This window comes from Rissa tridactyla, chromosome 16 (genome assembly GCF_028500815.1).
Source record: "Rissa tridactyla isolate bRisTri1 chromosome 16, bRisTri1.patW.cur.20221130, whole genome shotgun sequence".
In the NCBI taxonomy this organism is placed as follows: domain Eukaryota; kingdom Metazoa; phylum Chordata; class Aves; order Charadriiformes; family Laridae; genus Rissa; species Rissa tridactyla.
In genome coordinates, this window is record NC_071481.1 from 8,305,154 (window position 1) to 8,328,024 (window position 22,871).

General features: G+C 50.4%; 1 protein-coding gene across 1 annotated transcript in view; it reads right to left on the minus strand.

The window, feature by feature from the left end:
• Nucleotides 1-22,871, minus strand: part of EIF4G3 (eukaryotic translation initiation factor 4 gamma 3) — a 112,434-nt gene that overhangs the window by 80,683 nt on the left and 8,880 nt on the right. Inside the window, 1 exon segment of the mRNA XM_054222094.1 lies at nt 564-659. Within this exon segment, the coding sequence (XP_054078069.1) occupies nt 564-593 (30 nt within the window). The 5' untranslated portion in view covers nt 594-659.

Consider the following 22,871-nt stretch of genomic DNA (forward strand, 5'->3'; position numbering starts at 1 on the left):
CATGTGGGTACAGAGAAGCTCTACGTTAAACGCGTGAGCACCTACGGGGCGCTCGGCAGTAACTGGTTGGAACTGACGGAGTGGCACTGGGGGGGGAAGGAATGCCCAGAGGCCACTGGAGACCGAGCGCTGCTGCAAGGGATCGCTTTGCTGAGCTTTGGTCTATCACTTTACCAAATACTTCCTTAAAAAGAGAGAAAAAAAGAAAAAGGAAAAAAAAAAAAAAAGAAAGAAAAAAGAAGAAAAAGATTCTGGTAATGAATCTGAACTCTAAAATGAAGTGAACCTGAAAGCAACTGTGCTAAAATAAATCATGTTAGTTGAACGTAGATGAGAATCCCTCCACCGCTTCTTTTCTGATGAGCCACTTTAGAAGGAAAATGAGCCTACCAGGACAACGTCTGAAAAAATGCAATCAAGATTTGCCATTTGGAATGTGCTTCCAGTTCAGTAAAACACACTTTCCAGAGAAGCGGCCAAGGGCTACAGACACACACGTACACACAGAAACACACAAACGAGGAAGAACGAACAGAAGATAATGCAAACGGGGGCTCCCTTACCGGCGAGCGGGTCTGAGGCTGCGTGTTCATTGTTTGAGGGGCTTGAGGGTACACCAACGTGGTTGGAGCTGCATTCTGTCCTGAGGGGTAAGGAGCCTGCCGGGGAACAAGAAAAGTATATAATAAAAAAAAAGAGTGTATCAAACCATTCATCCCAAAAGCTAGGAACTGAACACGTTCTCGGATGGAATCCTGATTAAAGCCGAGATAAGGATGACATAGGTGACTGCGATGGAGAAAGCCTTCTCCACCAAGGACCCAACCAATTTATCGACACAACCCTACACTCCTCCGGTGCCGCGGCGGAAAACACAGCGAAGAGGCACGTTGTCACAACACCGTGCCACCGATACCCTGTGCCGTCCGAACCCCCGGCCCCATACTTTCCGAAAGCCTCCTCTGAACCCGCTTCCAAGGAAAGCCGGAGCCGTAGGTGCTGTCGATAAATCCACCAAAATAAGACAAGCGACAAGGAAGAAGTTCAAATGCTTTTAATACAAGGCACTGCTGCTTCCAAGCATTTTCAACACAAGGAAACGGCCCGGAATCACGACAGATGTAAGGCTGGGTTGTGTAAATTTTTCCTGGTTCCACTGATTTCCACGGGCTATAACAATTTACACCACCAGATGTTCTCCCCCACATTATTTGCCCAAAGTAACAATAAACCGGAGCTGTAGAGTTATTGCCCGTTACGCGTTTTAACGAGGCATTTAGAAATAACTTCTCAGAGCACCTTTTTCCTTTTTGGTTTGTTTTTTTTTTTTTTTTTTTTTTTTAACAGAAGAATAATGTACCTTTTGAAAATAGTTTATTCTTGCAATGGCACAAAACCCAGCCACCACCCTGCAACAGCCTTCGCTTTCAAGAGGAATTAGCCCAAACCCTGCGTGCTGCCCTTGCAGCTCCCGCACGACCCCATCACAAGCCGCTTCTCCAGCTCCTCGGCTCTTCCCCCTTCACTGCCTACCCCTCGTGGTGCCAGGACACGGGCATTACTAATGGCGATTGGCATTATTCATGACCATCACCGTCCCTCCTAACCTCCTGGCTACGTCCCACCAGGTTTACCCGATGAATAAAAGGAGCTCATCGGGTCTCGGGGCTCCTCCGGGAGAAGGTCTTTGGGCTCAACTTTACGGACGATGGGAGTGGATAGGCTTAAAAACATTGCGACACCTCTCTGGGCACAGAATGACGATGTATTCACACCGCAAGCCTTGCTGCGGAATCCCTTCTCGTCGCTGAAATTTCATGGCCCTCGCATCACAATTCAAGCGCAGGTCTAAGGAACGAAGGGAACCGCTTCCCTCCGTAACGCGGCACGGAGAGAAGATGTTTCACTGCACCAGCCCTCCGGCACGTTTCAGAGTATCTCCAATTTGGACTGTGCCATATTTGATTTGGATAATTAAGTTTCTAAACAATCAAACTAAGTTATAGTTGGTAGGCCAAACCTGCTTGTATTAAAGAGAGAAAAAAAGAAACTTATAAAACTTCAGCTGTCAAAGAGGTGACCCAGCATAAAGCCTGAAGCTGTGTTTCAGGCAAATAGCTCAAGGAGTGGTGCAGGAACAACACAAAACGTGCTTTTTCTAGAAAGAAACGCAGTCCTGAAGCCCGAAAAACTTCCGAGTCCGAATTACCAAAGGACACCGAGTATAAACAGCCACGTTCTGGCCTTCAAGGGAGAGTCAACCAGAAAGCTACAAGATGAAGGTGGTACGCTTTTAAGGGAAAGAAAGCAATTTAAGAAGAGGGTTTTTTTTAAAAAATAAAGCAGATGTAATAGTATGCCATTGGGTAAAGCACGTTTTTACTTCTCCCCTCCCAGGCCGAGTCCTACAGCCCCTTCCTGCAGCTCGGCCTCTCCAGCCCTTTCGACATGAGCAAAGGTGGGACGGGTTTGGAGCAAGAACGTCTCATTTTGGAAGAGCACGCAGTGCGTCTGGTTGCTGAAAGGATCCCCCGAGGGCCCCCGCAGACACCGACCAGCGGCCTGTGCCCTGCAGAGCGTCCAGGGGATAGCTGGGGGCTCTGCGTTACTCCGTTTTTTGTTTTGTTTTTTTTTTTTCTTTTTCATCCCCAAACATAAAATCCCCGCCTCACCTCCTGCTGATCAAAATGTAATACAAGGTAAATGAAAGTAGAGTTCAGAGACAATCACGCCAAAGAATTTTCTGGTCTCCGAAAGAACAAGCCAAAGCCAAATGTGGTGGCAGGGGATGAAGGGCCTGATGAAGGGCATAGCCCCAAAATCATCCCAACCCAAACACCTACTGCTGCAACGCCAATTCCTCCATGCTCAGACTGCTCATTAAAGAGCAAAACTCCAAGACGAATACACAGACAGACACCCAAGGACAGAGTTCCTACTACACACGCCACCTAGGCAGGACATTCTGTCATTTTCTACCCAATTTTCGCACTGTTTTACGGGTCAAAGAGACAATAAAAACGTACGTCTCCAAGCGTATCGCCAGATCTTTGCTGTGACTGAGGACGCCAAAGCACGCTTGGTAGAACATTTAGCTGAAGAGCGTTGTTCTGTAGTAGTTTATATTGATACAGCAGCGAAGACTCTGGTTCAAGAGCAATTAAATGCTTTAATCAGCTCCTCCTACGGAAGCAGCAGCCCCCGGCAGGTAAAGCAGGGCAGGTTTTTCCCTGTCCCTCCTCTCCGGGAGCTCATTTGGTCTAATCCTCTCTGCAGCCAGAGCTTCCCTCCCTTCTTACCACTGGGAAAACCTCTAATTCGTGTTAACAACCCATTTGCCAGAAGTCTTCCAGTTTTATTGAGATGTCAGATGCAGCATCGAGTATTTTCCCCTTTTATTTGACAAGTGTGATTCTGCTTGAGCTGTTCGTGTCAGTGCTGTGTAACAAACAGTATGTACCATCTCTCGCGGCGGTAACAACGCCACGGCAATGAGCGATCGCAGCATGGTGTAGAATAATCAAGCGCTAAGGAGACGCGGGGAAGCTCTGGTTATCTTCTCGCCCCCAACCTAGAGAAGTTGTACCGCGTTTGTTGTATCTTGCTGCTGACTTTCTGCGCCTGGGATCTCTGCCCAACGTGAGATTGGGGTTTCTCCTCTTGGAGGACCGGCGGCTTTCTGCATCAGTGCTCGTACCTCGCAAAGGGTCCCGACGCGACTCTTCGTGTCCTTCCAGCCAGCAGCAAGCGTTGGGAAACGTTATGTAGACTCACACGTATATGGGTATGGACCAGTTGGCCACCAGCTCCTTGTGCCTCCCGCTCTGCATCTCAAGAGAAGAAACCTCACCCCCGACGGTTTGAACCCCTGCTCCCACAGCATCTCCGCAAAAATGGAGCACTGCGTCCAGCTCTGGAGCCCTCAGCACAAGAAGGACATAGAGCTGTTGGAGTGGGGCCAGAGGAGGGCCATGAAGATGATCAGAGGGCTGGAGCCCCTCTGCTGGGAGGACAGGCTGAGAGAGTTGGGGGGGTTCAGCTTGGAGAAGAGAAGGCTCCGGGGAGACCTTCGAGCCCCTTCCAGTCCCTGAAGGGGGCCTACAAGAAAGCTGGGGAGGGGCTGTTTGCAAGGGCATGGAGCCACAGGACGAGGGGCAATGGTTTAAACTAGAGCAGGGTGGGTTTAGATGAGACATTAGGAAGAAGTTCTTGGAACAGGTTGCCCAGAGAGGTGGGGGAGGCCCCATCCCTGGTGACATCCAAGGCCAGGCTGGATGAGGCTCTGAGCAACCTGATCTAGTTACAGATGTCCCTGCTAACTGCAGGGGGGTGGGATGAGATGGCCTTTAGAGGTCCCTTCCGACCCAACACATTCTATGATTTTATGAAAAGAGAGGAAAATACCTGCTGTTCTTCCCTTTCTTCAGGCCCAGGGAAACAAGTTTTCCTCAGGCTTAACCTGCACGCAACAGAACAAAGCCTAAGTCGGAGAGAACCTCCGCGCTAACCCCAAAGTCCTCACCCACCTCCAGAACGGCCAGGGCTTTCTTTTAATCAACCAAGCAAAAGGAAATTGGAAAGAAAGGAAGGGCAGCTACCGCTGAGCCTAAAAAAGTACGAGTTTTAGCAGAAAGAATGTAAACATGGGCATTTTTGAATACAATGCCAAGGACAGCCACCTCACTGATAAGAGAAGTCACTTCTGCCACTGGCAGGGCTGACACGTGAACGCAAGACGACGCAATCTAGCGTTAAATTTGCTTTAGTATTTAAAACCTATCAGAATAGACATAACATTAAGTTATAAACAAAGAAAAAAAAGCACGGGAAGGCTTGAACAGCAGCCACCGAAGGGTTTCTGCTCTTAAGCTGTCATCAAAAGAAGGTTAATTTTGGACAGCCGATGCCGTTTCTAACCCAGACAACGGCTCCGGGTGCTGGCTTCCCAACTGCAGCCGCGAGGAACGAGCGCAACACGAATCCCACCGAAGACAACAAGTATCACCCAAATAAACACATTTCACAGCTCTTACGAACAAATCCTTCCGCTCGGCGTGCTTCAAACCAGACAGAGGTGTGCCTCAACCGGTTGCGTTAAAACCAGGTTGCGTTAAAAACAATGGTGGGGGAAAAAAAATTTAAAAAAAAAAAAAAAAAGCGGTTTATAAATTTCTACAGGTACTAAAGTTCACATATAAGTGCACGGCAGCCTAAAAAAAAGAAAAAAAAAAGAAAAAAATCTATCAAAACAACTGACAGAATAAATCACTGCACTCTGCTGCTTTTCAGAGAAGTCAGATGACTAAAAGTATTGCGCATTGTCAAAGGGACTTTTTTCTGTGCCAAGCATCTAAATAGGTACACAAAGTAATTATAATCACATGCGGTCACGCGGGGAATACGTGGCTTTTACGGACCGCGGCTGAAACACTGAGGAAGAGATCAAGAGAGGAAATGCTGCAAAAATTCCCGAAAGAAACTATCACAGAGGGGAAAGCAGGGAAGTGACTATTGCCCTGTATAAAAATTTCGGCTCAGAAGCGTCTAAACGCTGGCACGGAAATCCCTGAAGTTCAAATAATTCCAGCACCCCGAGCCGAACCAAAGGGAGGGCTGCCGAGCCGCTCCGCTTCCCAGGCAGAGCAATTCCCTTCCGTTAGAGCTTTCATCTCGGTGATTTTCTCTTTCAGATGTGGCCATCCACAGGGGGAAGGCGATAATAGTTGTGTGTGTGTGTGTGTTGGTACGTGTATTCCTGCAACTTGCCGGGAAAACCCCTTTCTATCCGTTTTCTGTGCAGTTTCCACCTTGGGCTGCCGACTGCGCTAAGCAAAAAAAAAAAAAAAATTTAAATAAATAAAAAAAGCACTACCAACAAAACAAATGAAAAAAGTTATTCTTAGATCAGTTCCCCGGCTGGTTAATAAACACTGAGCCTGCTGCGTAACATGACTCCCCGGGTACTGACTGTACTGGGAATAAACAGGCAAAGTACACGCACCGGGCTCCGAAAAAGCTGAGTCACGCAGCTCTGCCTCCCGCAGCTCGCCGAAATCTGGGGGTTTTTTGGGAACGAAACTCTTAAATCCCCAGGCAGAAAGGGGTCGCTCGCTGCGATTCCTGCCGTCGGCAGTGCGGCTGTGTCTGGCGCGGGAAGGGGTTAAGCTCCGTCGCTGTTTTTTCTTGAATCCTTCCCCGATTTGGGGCAGAAGTTGGGCTGGGTCTATATTTACTGAAGTTACATACGTGGAGGAGAAGCGGTCTTGGAGTTCCACCACGTGAGCGTGACTCAGGAGCTCGCCGCTCTATTACCATCGCTATCGCTGCAACCTTGGGCGAGAAAACCTTCGGGACTTCCAGTTAACTTCCCAGCAACACCAACACAGCGACGGCGCTGGGCTGAAACTCCGCCGAACGCCAGCAAAAAAAGCTTTCATCTCTCTGGGAGGAACACGGCAGCGTAAGCAAAACGTTTTACAACAACACGGAGCGCATGGGGCCACGGGCAGCGCTCGGCTACCCCGGAGTAACCCCAAAGGTCATTTTTCCTGCGCAGCCGTAACAGAAAGCCGATGAGATGCTCACCCGTGAATAAAAAAAAATATACGCTACCTTGCCGTAGTGGTTTCTATCTCGATTGAGCATTCAGATCGCTGCACCCACGACCGGGGAGACACCCAGCTAAAAGCTGACTGAAAGTCTCACCGCCTGGCCTTTCCAAAAGATTTTTAATCACTTTCTGTTGAGACAGTAAATAGCAAAAACATCCACCGGTTGGAAATCGAGGATAAAATTTGTCGCAAGATCCATCCCTGCCCCCAAAAGACACCCCCCCCCCCCAACAAAACCACAGACGTTCCTCTGGATGTCAACGTATTTCTGCACGACAGTGGTCTTTCACCAAGACGTTCACTGACCCAGTTAAATGGCAAATACCGATTAAAGCCACAGTAGGCGGGCACTTAGAGTAACACTCGGTGTACTTGATACCAAGGGGTCCTGGCCCTAAATTTATAAATTCTTATTTATACAGCTCCCAGACACAAAATCCAGCCGCCCCTGGAGCAAGGTACAGGAGAGAGCACGACAAGAGTCATCGGCACAATCATTGCACGGGTGTTTTAATCCCTATTTTTAACAACGGGATTCAGTTTTCCTTCCCGCTGCTGCACTATTTTCCTGGCGGAAAAGCCCAGCGGGGACGGCGGGATGATGCAGTGGCCCTTGGGGCTGCTCCTACAGCCTGAGAAGGCGTTCCCTGGGACGCTGGCCCCTGGATGGCAGGAGTTTGGCTTCGGAGGCAGGTGAAGAAATCCCCCGCAGCCGCACAAAGTGCCCCTCGGTTCACGAGGGCGGAAGGATGGTGCCAGCAAGGACACGGCTTTGGATCCCGAATCGTCGCCAGTTTGTTGGGTTGGGTTTGCTCTGCCCTCCCACCGCCTGGAACCGCATCACTGCGCTACCCAAACGACTGCAGCCGGGCGGCACCCCGTAATCTCTCAGCATTCAGCTCTTGAAAAGTAAGAGGATTATAATTTAAAACCTGTATCTTCATTTCCACCTAATGAACTCCCCCGCAGGCAAGCGCACGCCAGAGCTGCAGTTCTTCGGACCGCCCCTCCTACAAACCCAGCACCTTTATTTTCCTTCAAGCCTTGGTTTCTGGATGGCCTCGGTGTTAGGTGAGTATCAGCACGGACTCGCCGCGTGGGGAGAAGCCGGTCTCCTGCCTTCCCCCAGACCCGCCTCTTTGCTCCCGTTCCTGTGCTCTTTCAGCAGCACCGCTGGCTTCGAGTGACTCTTTAAAAGTTTAAAACTCCCAAAGATTGAATGTTACAGCAAGATTCTATTTTACCATCTGCTACGAAAAGCGGTACTGTTGCAAGGCAGAGATAACGGCTCCAGCCAGAGCATCCGAGAACAGCCCACAATCTCCTACAGCTACAGCCTCCGAGACACGCTGCAAACCAAAGGCTCGTTTTTCCAGCCGGGTGCTGAGCTACGAACACCGGTAGCATCGAGGGGAAGGGATGAGGAGGTTCCTGCTCTTGCTGTCTCCCCCTTGCCATCCTCCCGGGGCTGCAGCACCCACAGCAGAGGTGACCGAACCGGAGGTGAAGCAGCTTTTGACCTAAAATTAGTATGTTGGCAACAGACCAAATAAAATACTCTTAAACTAAGTTACTGAGTTCCCAACGGTGGCATCTCTGGAGATGCCCAAAATCCAGCTACCTCACATGGAGTTAGCACCCTGCGGGAAGAGTTCAGACAGCAAAGAATTAGATCTTTTACTCCACCTGCACTCACAAACCAACACTAAGAGAAGCCGAAACAGCCCCACGAGACCGTCTCGGCACCTCTCTGCCCGTCCAGGCTCAGCTGCGCTCAGGGTGACGTTATTGTGCTAGAAACACCCCCCCCTTGGGGGCAAACGTCTAACAAAACCCCAACACCTCCGTCGTTCCAACAGCCCTCCCAAGGGCTGCATAAAGTCCTGCGGGGAACGAGAAGTAAGTGCCAAAGCAGCTCCCAGAAGTGCCGCGGGACTGACCCGCTCTGACACCCCAAAAGGACCCCTGGACCGGCACCAAGGTCACCGCAGCACCGGGAAACCTGGGCCCCAGCCACCTCGGGTTGGTTCCTGCGCTGAACACAAACACGCCATTACTCAGCTCCGGCGTTGCTTTTCAACTCGATTTTTATTGCTATTTCAGTAACTAGAGAATTCAAATCTATCGCCTTTTTTTTTCCGTCCCCCCCCCCCGCCCCGGCGTGCCCTGCCCTCAGCAGAACAGCGGCACGGCGACTCCGAAGCGGCTCTCTCCAATGACTTGTATAACGCGACTACATTTGAGTATGGCGGGGGGGAAAAAAAAAGTCTGTAATATCTGTAACGTCATTCTGCAACACATGGAACCAGCTGCAAATATTACAAACAATGATGGGGAAGCCGGAATTATTAAATTTATTCATTTCAGGCTTTTCTCCCCTCTCAAATAATGCATAAAATCATATTCCCACACTACTCCTGTGAACCGTCGCAGCTTTGCAGCTTTAAAAATAGCACAAAAATGATTAAACCAATAAATAAGGACAATTTCCCTCTAAATGCTCGTAGTTCAGCTTTTGTTATGTACAACGATACTTGAACTGCATATCACCAAACCTGCTATCAAATTAAACATAAGTCCTCATCCACAGCTGCATGTTTGAAAATGCAGGTTTTTTCGGTATACCAAGAATTTCAAATTTTTTAAGCAGCTCGTTTGCAAATTATCTGGCATCACCGAAATCAGCTTCTCCTCATCATAGCATCTCCGGAAAATAAAAATACGTGGTGGTTTCACCCTGCTGACTCTCTCTAAGCCAGTGCCGCTGCCCTGTAGGATGCATCAGTCACTTGAAAACACTCTGGGTTTCTGCGTAGATCGGTACCTATTGCTCGGAACACTCAAAGCCCCGTTAAAATCAACGCTGCAAGTACCACAGCTCTTCCGTGACGCTCAACGGGTTAGGCAGATTAACCGTTCCCACTTTAAAACGGAATTTAACACGATTATAGCGCGAAAACCCTGCTCCTGCCGAAGGGGCTGGGACGGGACCGGCTCGTGACACTGGTACAAAGTCTCCGCACGTGGGATTTCTCAGGAAGCTTCAAGGTTCGGATTTGGATGGAAGGAAAGAGTAGACAGGAACCGTGACTGTTTGGTGCGTTTCTTTAAACACCTGGGGTTTTTTTCAAAAGCCTTTTCCTCAAAACGCCAGATACTCGGTTAGCTCCGGGTGCCTCGCCCCGTAAAGCTGGTGTGGATTTTAGGGATTCACCTGAGAATTCACCCCACCTAAGACGAGAGGAACAAGCAGAGAAGAACCTGCGCTGCCATCAGCATCCTCCCTTCTCCTCCTCCTCGCAAGCACGCCGGCTTCCACGCCTCCCTTCTTCCCTAAGCCCAGCCTCCAGGAGAATTCCCCGTGTCGGTAAATATTAAACTCAGCCTTACAAAGGATAAAAATACCCCGAGCCAGGAGGAATTATTTCTCCTGCGAACGTGGCTCAACCACTGTGACCTCTAGTTCTACAGCAGTTTGTCTCGGGGTACACCGTGGGCGTCGCTACCTGCCCCGCTGCATTTTTAACACCCTTTTTTATGGCTTTGTATGATTTAGGGTCAGGCATTCGAGCGGGAGGAGGCAGCCATCCCAACGGGGAAACGGAGTCCCGAATGACGACCACAGAACCGCGGGCCATTTTTCCTGCTTGAACAGAAATAATCAGATTCCCATCGAGGGAAGGCAGCGAAGGAAACGTGGTTTCCTCTTCCCTGGACAATGCGGGTTTGTGCGGAGGACGATCCAGACGCAAGGGACGCGCTCCTTTCCTTCCTGCCCGAGACACTGCCTTACTATTCCCGCAGGGATGTCACAAAGGAGGAGGGTGAAAAGGAAAAGCAAGACAGAAAGCGTCCCTCTCGGACACGCTAGCTCCCCAAAGTTCAGGCTCACCCCCCGCGTTTAACACAATAATTGCAATTATTTTATCAGCAGCTACACCGCTGAACGCGGCCGACCCTTAACACGGTGCAAAGGTAAATAAAACACACGCTTTGGGGAGGAAAGAACAATCTTTCTGCTTTTTTTTAAAAAGAAAAAAAGATAAGGGGCTGAAGCTGATAAGCCTGTGCCCAATGTCAGACCGCACCGATGCCGTCAGCTGAAGACGCGGAGTGAAATACTTAAACAAGTGTAATTTGGAGACACCGGGGTGGCCAGGTGTCCTGCTGGTGGCTGTCCCCCTCCCAAAGACACTTGTTTATTAAATCCATCAACCCAGAATCTGCCCAGCTTCCGAACTGCCGTTAGCGAAGGCACGAGGGCAAGGATAACGCCCCAGTAGATTTTCATTTCATACCATCTGTAAATACGAGTCGGGATTTACTTGGCTTCTTGCAGGGACTGAAATGACAGTCCCTGCCTTGACTGCAGCACGTTCCTCCCAGCCTGCGGGGGGTGGGGGGTTGGTAATAACCAACACATAATTAAGGAATTAGCATTTTCCGTAATAAAGGTACTCAAAAATATTGAGCTTGTGCGTGCCTGTGTGTGATGGGGGGACAAATTCCAACATGGGTAAGGAGAAATTCCAAACTGCAGACCCCTGCGACTCAGCAGAGACACCCTTGAGTTTACAAAGTGTCTTTCATCCGCTCGGTAAAATTTTTCCCTGATTTAACCAGAACATGAACGTTGGGGATGAATATCTGTGCTCAGAACACAACCCGCAGCCAGTCGAGAGCCCCAGTCCACGCTACTGCCCAAAGAGCGGCAGCAAGTTTGAGCCTTTCTTCCACGACCCAACAAAAAGCTCCAAAAAAACTTGTCGTCTTCTGTCTGTCTCTAAGGATACAACCACAGAATCGTTTTGGTTGGAAGAGACCTTCAAGATCATGAAGTCCAACCATCAACCCAACGCTGCCAAGTCACCGCTACCCCGTGTCCCTCAGCACCGCGTCTGCCCAGCTTTTAAATCCCTCCAGGGATGGCGACTCCACCACTGTCCTGGGCAGCCCGTTCCGATGCTTGACGACCCTTTCAGTGAAGAAATTGTTCTCAATATCCATCCTAAATGGATCCTTGCAGCCTGTCTCAGCGATGGTGGGGGATAGTGAATTGTGTGGCAGCATAGACACAAGGAGTAGTGATAATTTGGTAACTACAGTAGTGTCCGAGAATGATCAGGTGCAAATCAGGGCCTGTCCCCCCAAGAAAGTGGTAGGACAATTAACCCAACTGAAGTGCATCTACACTAATGCACGCAGCATGGGGAATAAGCAGGACGAGCTGGAGGCCATCGTGCAGCAGGGAAACTATGATGTGGTTGCCATCACGGAAACGTGGTGGGAAGACACACACAAGTGGAGTGCTGTAATTGATGGCTACCAGCTTTTCAGAAGGGATAGGCAAGGGAAGAGAGGTGGTGGGGTGGCCCTCTATGTTAGGGGCGGTTTTGAATGTCTGGAACTCAACAGTGTGAATGACAGTGTTGAGTGTGTATGGATAAAAATCAAGGGGAAGGCCAACAAGGCAGATATCGTGATGGGAGTTTGTTATAGACCCCCTAATCAGGATGTAGAAACCGATGAAGTATTCTATAAGCGGCTGGCAGAGGTCTCGCGATCATCTGCCCTTGTTCTTGTGGGGGATTTCAACTTCCCGGATGTCCGCTGGGAATACTACACAGCAGAGAGGGAACAGTCCCGGAGGTTCCTGGAGTGTGTGGAAGACAACTTCCTAACACAGCTGGTGAAGGAACCTACTAGGGGAAGTGCCCTACTGGACCTACTGTTTGTTAACAGAGAAGGTCTTGTGGGGGATGTAAAGGTTGGAAGTCGTCTTGGGCAGAGTGACCATGAAATGATAGAGTTTTCAATTCTTGGTGAAGGGAGGCGGGGAGCCAGCAGAACTGCCACCTTGGATTTCCGAAGGGCAGACTTTAGCCTGTTTAGGAGCATGGTTGAGAGTGTCCCTTGGGAGGCAGTTTTGAAGAGCAAAGGTGCCCAGGAAAGCTGGTCATACTTCAAGCAGGCGCTCTTAGAAGCACAGGTGAAGGCCATCCCCATGTCCCGAAAGACGAGCCGACGGGGAAGAAGACCAGCCTGGCTAAATAGAGAGCTTTGGCTGGACCTCAGGAAAAAAAAGGAAGGCTTACATTCTCTGGAAAAGGGGTTTAGCAACTTATGAGGATTATCAAGATATAACAAAGCTATGCAGGGGGAAGATTAGAAGGGCCAAAGCTCAATCAGAACTCAGCTTGGCCACTGCAGTTAAAGATAACAAGAAGAGAGTTTTCCAGTATATCAACAGAAAAAGGAAGACTAGGGAAAATATAGGTCCACTGATGAATGAGACGGGTGCCCTAGTGGTGGAAGACACAGAGAAGGCAGAGTTACTGAATGCCTTCTTTTCTTCGGTCTTCACTGATAAAGCCATCCCTCACGCATCCCATACCCTGGAGGCAAGGGGGAAGGTCTGGAGAGAGGAAGATTTTCCCTTAGTTGAGGAGGACCGGGTCAGAGACCACTTGGCCAAGCTGGACATTCATAAATCCATGGGCCCTGACGGGATGCACCCGCGAGTGCTGAGAGAGCTGGCAGATGTTATCGCTAGACCACTCTCCATCGTCTTTGAAAAGTCATGGGGAACAGGAGAGGTGCCTGAGGACTGGAGGAAGGCTAACGTCACTCCAATCTTCAAAAAAGGCAAGAAGGAGGACCCAGGGAACTACAGGCCAGTTAGTCTCACCTCTGTCCCTGGGAAGGTAATGGAACGACTCATTCTGGATCATCTACCTTGACCTTAGCAAGGCTTTTGACACTGTCTCCCATAACATCCTCATTAGGAAGCTGAGGAAGTATGGGCTAGACGAGGTGACAGTGAGGTGGATCGAGAGCTGGCTCAGTGACAGAACCCAGAGGGTTGTGATCAGCGGCACAGAGTCCAGTTGGAGGCCTGTAACGAGTGGTGTCCCCCAGGGGTCAATACTTGGACCAATTTTGTTCAATATATTCATTAATGACCTGGATGAGGGGACAGAGTGTATCCTCAGCAAGTTTGCTGATGATACCAAGCTGGGAGGGGTGGCCGACACTCCAGAGGGCCGTGCTGCCATCCAGCGTGACCTGGACAGGCTGGAGAGCTGGGCAGAGAAGAACCTAATGAGGTTCAACAAAAGCAAGTGTAGGGTCCTGCACCTGGGAAGGAAGAATGCCAAACACCAGTATAGGTTAGGGGCGGACATGCTGGGAAGCAGCTCTGAGGAGAAGGACCTGGGGGTCCTGGTAGACAGCAAATTATCCATGAGCCAGCAGTGTGCCCTTGTCGCCAAGAAGGCCAATGGCATCCTGGGCTGCATAGGGAAGACTGTGGCCAGTAGGTCGAGGGAGGTCATTCTCCCGCTCTGCTCTGCACTGGTGAGGCCACAACTGGAGTACTGTGTCCAGTTCTGGGCTCCCCAGTTCAAGAGGGACAGGGAACTACTGGAGCGAGTCCAGCGTAGGGCAACCAAGATGATTATGGGACTGGAGCATCTCCCTGATGAGGAAAGGCTGAAAGAGCTGGGACTCTTTAGCCTGGAGAAGAGAAGGTTGAGGGGGGACCTGATTAATGTTTACAAGTATCTAAAGGGTGGGTTTAAGGAGGACGGAGCCAGGCTCTTTTCAATGGTTCCCAGCGACAGGACGAGGGGCAATGGGCACAAGCTGGAACATCGGAAGTTCCGTTCAAATACACGGAAAAACTTCTTTACGGCGAGGGTGACAGAGCACTGGAACAGGCTGCCCAGGGAGGGTGTGGAGTCCCCTTCTCTGGAGATTTTCAAGACCCGCCTGGATGCAGCCCCGAGGGATGTGGTTTAGGCAATCCTGCTCTAGCAGGGGAGTTGGACTAGATGATCTCTAGAGGTCCCTTCCAACTCTGAAGATTCCGTGATTCCGTAAATCTGCCCTGGCGCAACTTGAGGCCGTTTCCTCTTGTCCCGTCGCCTGTTCCTTGGGAGAAGAGACCATGGATGGTTCCATTCTTGAAGATATTCAAAAGCCAAGTGGACACGGTCCGGAGTGTCCTGCTCTAGCTGACCCTGCTTTCAGCAGGCACTTGGACTGGATGATCTCCAGGTCTCTTCCAACCTCAACCACTTTATGAGTCTATGGCAGCAAACGGATAAAATGTTCAAGTTTTACTGCATTACACTGAAGAAACACCAATGCGTGTAACTTTGTGCAAATTCGGACAGTTTATAGCAACTAAATGAATTACTGGTTTTTAGGAGCACCATGAGGAGGGATCTATGGAGAACGTGGGCACGGCCCTTGCAGGCTACAAGGAGCCAAAAGTGGAGTTACTGCTCTGTAACCATCAAACCCTTTAGTGTCCTGAGAGGAAAGCAGCACACTGAGACGTCAGCTGGCGGGAGAACCGCGCTCTTCATTGACTTCAGACCCTCACCCTGTTGGGTAGGTCCCCACTACTGAAGGGAGAAACGCCTCCAGAGGTGATTCTTCAGTTCCCCAGGCTGGCACCACAGCTAACGGTGGACTCCAGCAAGTCAAGGGCTCCTTCTCCCCAGTTTTATCTAGTGGCAGGGATATTTTATGCCCTATACATTTCTAAAATACAGACCGTGTAAAACTCTGACTTTTGGGCTGACTTCGGTGTTTATTGGGACATACTGCCTTCTGCAACACGTTGGGTTTGTTTAAGAAACTACACGTTTTCTGGAGCATGCACAGAAACATCTGCTAAACTGCACGGAACAGAAGGTATTATTACAGAAGGAATACCAGAATAGAAATTATTAAGCACAAGAAAATGGCAACTCGCCTCGCATTATTTTGTCGTCTTATATTTACGAACAAAAATGTGGTTCCACAAGCGGTAAAAGTCGGAAAAGCACCAAAATAAAGCGCGGTCCACAGGACTGCGAGAACAGAAAATGTGCACAGGGAAGTCCTGAAGAAAGGGGTCTGTGGAATTTTCAAACAGCTACGGAGGAGTTTGATTTTCTGTTAAAATGACACAAGTTACTGGCGATTTTAAAACTGCTTTTGATTCACAATAGTATCACAAGCCAGAAGAAAAGCCTTCCGCTTGGTCGTGCATCCAGGATGCCGTTTTGTGGCCAAGACACCTACTGCGAGCGCTTTCGTACTCACAATAACTCCCTTTACAGCAGGGCGGACGGGCCAGGGAAGACTCCGAGCCAGGCGAGGGCTACTCCTGAAAAAGCAAGCTTCAAGCAGCAGTAGAAAAAACACATTGACTTCCCTCCCCGGGCACACAAGGCCACAGGGAGAAGTACTAAAGACGCCTCTCAAAGCAATCTTCCACTGCAAAACGTAGTAGCAGCAGCAGCGAGGGGGCGGGTCGGCAAGCAGACCTCGTCCTAACTAGACTGGGCATTTGCGCTGCAATTCCTCCTTTGCACATGGATGTGATAAAATTGCACAGATTTTTCTTTCTTTCTTTCCTTGTTCAGAAATAAATAAAAAAATTAATTAAAGGCTGTTTCCAGTCCGCCCTAAGTTAAAAGATCTTAAAACTACTTCATTCGTTCCACCTACATCGTACCTTTTGAAAGTTAACTGTTTCCAAGGTTAAATAATTATTAAAGTTAACAGCGTTAATCGTCATTTGAAGCTACGTTACGCCTTCCCCACCATCCCAGATCTCCTTTCACAGAATCCCAGACTGGCAGGGTGGGAAAGGACCTCTGGAGATCACCCCGTCCCACCCCCTGCCAGAACAGGGTCACCCAGAGCAGGTGGCACAGGAACGCCTCCAGGGGGTTTGGGATGTCTCCAGAGACGGAGACTCCCCCACCTCTCTGGGCAGCCTGTGCCAGGGCTCTGCCACCCTCACAGCAAAGAAGTTCCTCCTCGTGTTTAGGTGGAACTTCCCATGGTCACGTTTGTGCCCGTTACCCCTTGTCCTGTCGCCGGGCACCACTGAGAAGAGCCTGGCCCCATCCTCCTGACACCCTCCCTTTCAGTATTTATCAGCGTTGATAAGGTCCCCCCTCAGCCGTCTTTTTTCCAGACTGAAGAGACCCAAATCCCTCAGCCTTTCTTCATCAGAGAGGGGTTCCAGTCCCCTCAGCACCTTGGTAGCCCTTTGCTGTCCCCTCTCCAGCAGTTCCCCGTCCTTCTGGAACCGGGGAGCCCAGAACTGGACCCAGCGCTCCAGCTGTGGCCTCCCCAGGGCAGAGCAGAGGGGGAGGATGAACCTCCCTCCACCTGCTGGCCACGCTCTTCTTGATGCCCCCCAGGATGCCATTGGCCTTCTTGGCCACAAGGGCCCATTGCTGGCTCATGGGCATCCTGTTGTCCCCCAGGACTCCCAGGTCTCTTCCCACAGAGCTGCTCTCCAGCAGGTCACCCCCAACCTGTCCTGGTGCGGGGGGTTATTCCTCCCCAGGTGCCGCACCCTGCACTTGCCCTTGTTGAATTCCATAAGGTTCCTCACCGCCCAACTCTCCAGCCTGTCCAGGTCTCTCTGGATGGCGGCACGGCCTCCTGCTGTGTCAGCCACCCCCCCCGGCTTTGTGCCACCAGCAAACTTGCAGCTCTTACACCCAGCTGCTCTCCCTGAATTCGAAGACACCCACGGAGCGGAGCATCCCTACACAAAAGCCCCCTGAAGCCCGAAAGGCGCCCACGGCAGGTGTCGAGCCCCAGACACGCTTTACGTTTCCAGCACAGATTTGCCCAGATGCAGACTAAGGAGGTAAAAAACACAGCAATAAATCAAAAAGAATGAAATACGTTATACGAGCAAATATTCCCAGCATTATTAACCTCATCAAAAACCTACTAATCCTATTACAAAACAGAGAGTTCAGCTGCACTTCCAGCAGGTCTTTAGCACAACGGCCAAAAGAAGATTACGCTTCTCCTGGATTTATCAGCTACTAAATAACTCGCATTCACAAATCTCCACCTGCAGGCGTGTATTCCTGCAAGCTCAGAATTAGCGAGCTGCATTCACAATACGCGTCGCGAGGAAGCCCAACCCGGATGTAGAGAAGCGCGCAAGAAAAGAAGCGAGAAGTACGAGAGGTCAGATCCTTGAACCGCTCAGAAGACGACATTAACGCACGTCTCTGGAAGGCAGGTTTCTTGCCCACAAAGCAGCATCAAGAGTTTGTTGTTTAAATTTTTCTTTATCCGCGTTATCTGGTACGGACAGGAGAGCGAAGGTGCCGAGATCCGCTGTTTGGAGGCAGAAGAGGGGCAGCACGCACGTGCGACCTTCTTCCTTGGTCCGACTTCTCCACTTACACAAGGAGAAGTTTAATCTTCCATTCTGGGTCCACATCGTTGTGTCTGCGAAGACGATTAATTGCTAATTAACATCCCGACTGACAACTCTACCTGCTCTACAAGTTACGGGACTCTGTGTGTTTTTTTATTGGCGTGAAATCCGCTATAATGGCGCCTTATATAAAACAAGGAAGTTCCTGTACGGAAAAGCTCTCGGGGTGAAGAGTTCCCTGCAAAGCTCGGAGAAGCGACTCCAACCAAGGCGTCCACAAAAGATGCTCTCCCAGCACAGAAAGTGACGGATGGGGCCTAAGTACAAACGAGACGATGAAATTAGGGAGCCCCTTGCACTCCAGGGGCCGTGGAGGTTTATTATTTGACTTTACGCATAGCAAAGTCTCCACGGACTGGGATACGGGGGAGTAGCTGGGAGAAGACGAGCATAATGCGTAGTTCACACGCCACGAACCAGGAGGAGGGATGAGCCGCCGTAACTCCCGCGACATCCCAGGGCACCTGACTTATCGCCGGGCACCAACGGGCGAGGTTCCGATGAAATTACATTCCTCCTTCCAACCCACTTCATTAATAAACCTCGTTTTATGAAAAGCGTCTACAATCTAAGTCGGGCTGTGAAGGATGGGAGGGAAGTACCGAATAAACCGCATGGTTCTAGCAGGGTTCCGGCTCCCGTAGAAAGGATCCAAGATAAGAAACGAGGGGCTGGGGGATTGCCTGTGCACACGCCACAGATGGCACGCAGACGCCGCGTCCTGGCACGCGTCCCCAGACCTTAAGGTACTAAGGAATGTCTCACCGCTATTACAAACGCTAATTTAGCGCTGGTGACATTTTTGAGGACCAGAACGAGACCACAAAACTCTTTTCACTTAAGGCAACGAACCAGACGGTAACGAGTTTCAGCTGGTACAATCTGTTTTGGATTTAAATCAGCCACCTAAAAGTCAAGGTCTCTGTACACCACCATCCTGAGAACTCGGCTCTCCTGTACTTTTGTTTTCTGCGGGCCTATCTCGACGTTGTTAGAAATAAAGAATTATTAAACACAGCTGTCAATAACTACAGCAGCTTCAGAGGAAGGTCTCCGTGGGTGCCACAGGGTCCTCCACTAACCGGATACTCCATCATTTTAAGCCCAAGAGGCAGCCGTGGGCACGAAGCTCTGCTCGGTGCACAGCGTGCTCTTAACGAGAGCTAAAGCTTTCCCTGATTGCAGAGGAAATTCCTGGCCGTTTGTTCCAAGCACGGTCGGTCGGTGCTTACACACTGTGGTCCTGGAGTAAAAGAATCCCTCGGCGCACGCATGGGAGCCCGCAGGTTTAAAGCTGAGGCGGAGAAAGCCAAGAGTCTTTTCCAAACCATTCCCCTCCCTTGCTGCTTCATCTCAGGCGCCAGAACCCCCTGCACTTGTTCCTTGGGATCCTGCAAAACACTCCCAGGTCACGAGGAGGGACGAAATCGTCTCCTCCTGACGCCCTGAGCTTTGCATGCTGCACGGTACAACCGGAGGAGCCCCCTCCTCCTCTTTCCATCGCTCGCTGGAGAGAGGGAAGCACTTTGCTGCTGCCTCCTCCCAAGCCCCAGCCCGGCTGGTTTGGAAGAGCTCCGCTTTCTCATTATTCCCGCCTTAAGGCACGGCTACACCGTAAATTACTGTAACGTAAAGCCGGAGCAGGGGGGCAGATTTACGGCGTTTCAGCTGCTTTGTGTTAACCGCCTGCGTGAAGGTTCTCTGCCTGCCCTGGACCCTCACGTCCATCACGGGACGGGAGAGCTCGGGGCAAGCAGATACCCTGCGGTGCCGGCCACGCTGCACATCCATGCCCTACCTCCTCTCAGGGTTAACTTGCCCCGGTAGCCGTGCCCAAGGGGAAACTTCTGTGCTCCTTTTTCACTGACTTCTCCTTTCCTCTGCGCACTGAGAGAGCCAATATTCTCAAGGAGCCACTTCTGAAGCCTGCAAGCCAAGAGAGGAGGCAGAGGAGACGCGTCCCCCCTCTCCCAGCCTGTACGAGGGGCCCTTTCGCCCGAAGAACAACAAAAATAAGAAATTTTATGTACGTGGGGCCACATCTGGCCATAACATCACTGCAGCAACATGTGCTGCGCATTCCCCAACGCCAGCGGAGTTCACCACATTCCTGAGAGCAGCAGGATGATTTCAAGGCCCCGGAATTTGGGAAGCAGAAACGCCGTCTCTCGCTGCGGAGATGGGGGTGTGGGACCGTTTCTCAGCGCCGCCAAACTCTTCTCGTTTCGCTGCAGAAACTAATTGTGAAGGGCAGCAAAGTGCCAGAGGCTGGTTGTTACAAAAGCCTCTGGAGGACGCGGAACAGCAAGCCTCCCTCGTGTTTTGGCTAAGTCAAATGGAAAAGGTAGAAGAACAAGTGAAAAAGACACCAAACCACAGCACCGCACGACCATCTGTTTCTGGTTATTTAAATAAAGTGAAAGGAAAGGCAGCTACGAAGGTACAACACACGTTTGCACCTGACTCCTTCCCAGAGGAGACACTAAATATCCCCTACGTCTCCTGCTCTGGCGTTCCCAAAGGCTCTCTTACGGACACGCCACACCACGCTTCATCTCGTCACGCAGGGGTTTGAAGCGGTCCGGTGCCCAGAGCGTTGGTAAGGACAGCAGTTCCTTTCATCACTTCCCGGCGTTTTAACGTATTACCTCATCTCCCGCCATCCAGACTTACTGGAACGGGCGGCTTTAACAGCAGCCAGGACGGCGAGGAGAGCACTATGGAATGGCAGCATGGATGAAAGCCCTCCGTTCTCCTTCGCAGCACGGCTCCTGCAACATCCCCACCTGAAGGGAGGGGTAAAAGTGACTCTGCGCCCCAGAGGAGGGATGCTGAGATGTTTTTATTAGATAAAAGCAAGGGGCCGAGCTCTCTGCTGAGCCCCGGAGTGACAGCTCGCGCTCAGAGAGATTCGGGACCACACAAGTAACACATATTCTATCGCTCCAGCAAAATTATTTTTAGACCTAAGTGACATCCGAAGCCCAAAAACATACGTAAATATTTCATTCACTGCTGCCTAAACAGCACTGCCTACCTCGGACAGACGCAGCTTCACGAGCATTCACGAAGTCACGACTCTGCTGGAGAAATCAATGACCACTTAATCAGATTCTAATTCAGACAAAGTGGTCGCTTCCTCACCTTTTTAATTACACTGTCAAATCAAGAACACGCACGCGCACGCGCACACGCACACACACACCCCCCCTTGCCATGCACAACCACACACACGCGTTAGGCACGACTGGACAAACGCAAAGACAACCTTTGTTGGGCGTTCAGTCCCCAGCGTCGCGCGGGCTGTTAAGGTACAGAGCAGTTTGTGAAGGGTCCTATCGCTGTTAACGAAATCAGTAATAAACCACTCATCAGAGCACCACGGCAGCTCGGGTGCCTTTATCTCAAAAGGGAAACAGCCGGGGTTTAAGGCGTTCAAGAATCAGACACAAAGAACAATTACAGCACGGAAAAAACTTCCAAGTGCTGAGAGACTTAAAGGGTTTTGCTTGTTTACCTAAAAGAAAATAAATAAATGACGTCCCGATAGAAGTTCACAAAGCTACAAGTAGTCTGGAAATCGGAAACTTCCACTCGCCTTGTTTTTGAACGCGAGCACAAGAGGGCATTCAGGGAAACCCACAGGAGCAAAATGATGGAGGCGATGAGAAGGGAATACTTTCATCCAGCGCTCCGCTCAACTGGGGAATTTCTTACCGTAATATAACACCGAAACTCAACACCTGACAGGGGCCGATGTGAGATATACATAAGGATACTCAGAATTCTAGTGTTAAATAAAATAAAAAAAAACAAAACAAAACAAAACAAAAAACACCTTGAAGTTTACCCAAACCTGTAACAGGTCAAGGGTTTGGAAAACTTCCTCTGAGGACGGGGAACCCTGTAACCATTTATGTCAAGAGCCTCAAACCCCTTTCAAGCCTCACTGGTGGAAGCGTCCCAAGCGCAGGCACTTCCAGTTGAACTCTTCACCGTCACCTCCAGCTGCAATGAGAGGGGTCAACTGACGGGACAACGCAAGAGTGACAATACCTGAGAAGCGAGCAGACGCTGTGAATGAACAGAAACCATTATTTTCGTCGCTTTGCTACCAAATCCCAGCTCCGTAGGAATCCCCCAGGGAAAGCTCCCCACACCTCACTCCCCTCCAGTCCCAAAAGAGCGCAATGACCGACGCTTCGCCTGCCTCGGAGCCTTGGATCGTGCTTTTTCTGTCTCTCGCTAAGCACACAAGGGCCAGCCCCACGCAGTCAGAGGACAAATATCTCGCCGGAGCCCTGGAGGATCCTCAGCTGACATGGAGGACGTAAGGTCAAACCGCTCCTACCGGCGGCATCGGGGTGACACAATCTGCCGCTCATTTCCAAGGCGATAAGAGCCAGCAGAACAGGAAACGAGCGCTTTCCCGGCCGGCTGGAGGGCTGCTTTGGCACAGAGCCCACGCTCTACGTATGCACTGACTCAACAGGAAAATATTAAGGGAAGAAAAAAAAAAAAAACCAAAAAAAATCCACCCTTGATTAGAATATATTTTTTTTTTTAAAGAGGCTGGCTAGAATGTTCTCTTTCTTCCCCTCTTATCTGCCACATGATTAGCTTCCCTCTATTGATGAGGTTTACCAGGAATGAATTTCTTGATACGTGACACAAGCCAGACAACGTCTTAAGGTTTGTTCTGCAACCCTGCGCCGTCCTCCCTCTGCCGCGTGAGGCTCAGCCTTCAACCCAGAGCCTTCCTTTCCAACAACCGCGCCGCAGGAGCGCGAGAAACGGCTCCCAGCCCGCTGCCTAACGCCGGCAAGCTTCTTGCGACCCTGAACAGATACTTCGGCTTCTAATTTCCCACTCCGTAAAGGATGAGCACTCGCACATTTTCAAACACGACCGCAGGTTTCCAGTTTTCCCACCAAGTTTTATCTCGAACGCGTAATATTAAGGTGACGTGTTCCTTACGCGACCTTATTTGTTTTCACGCATCTCCT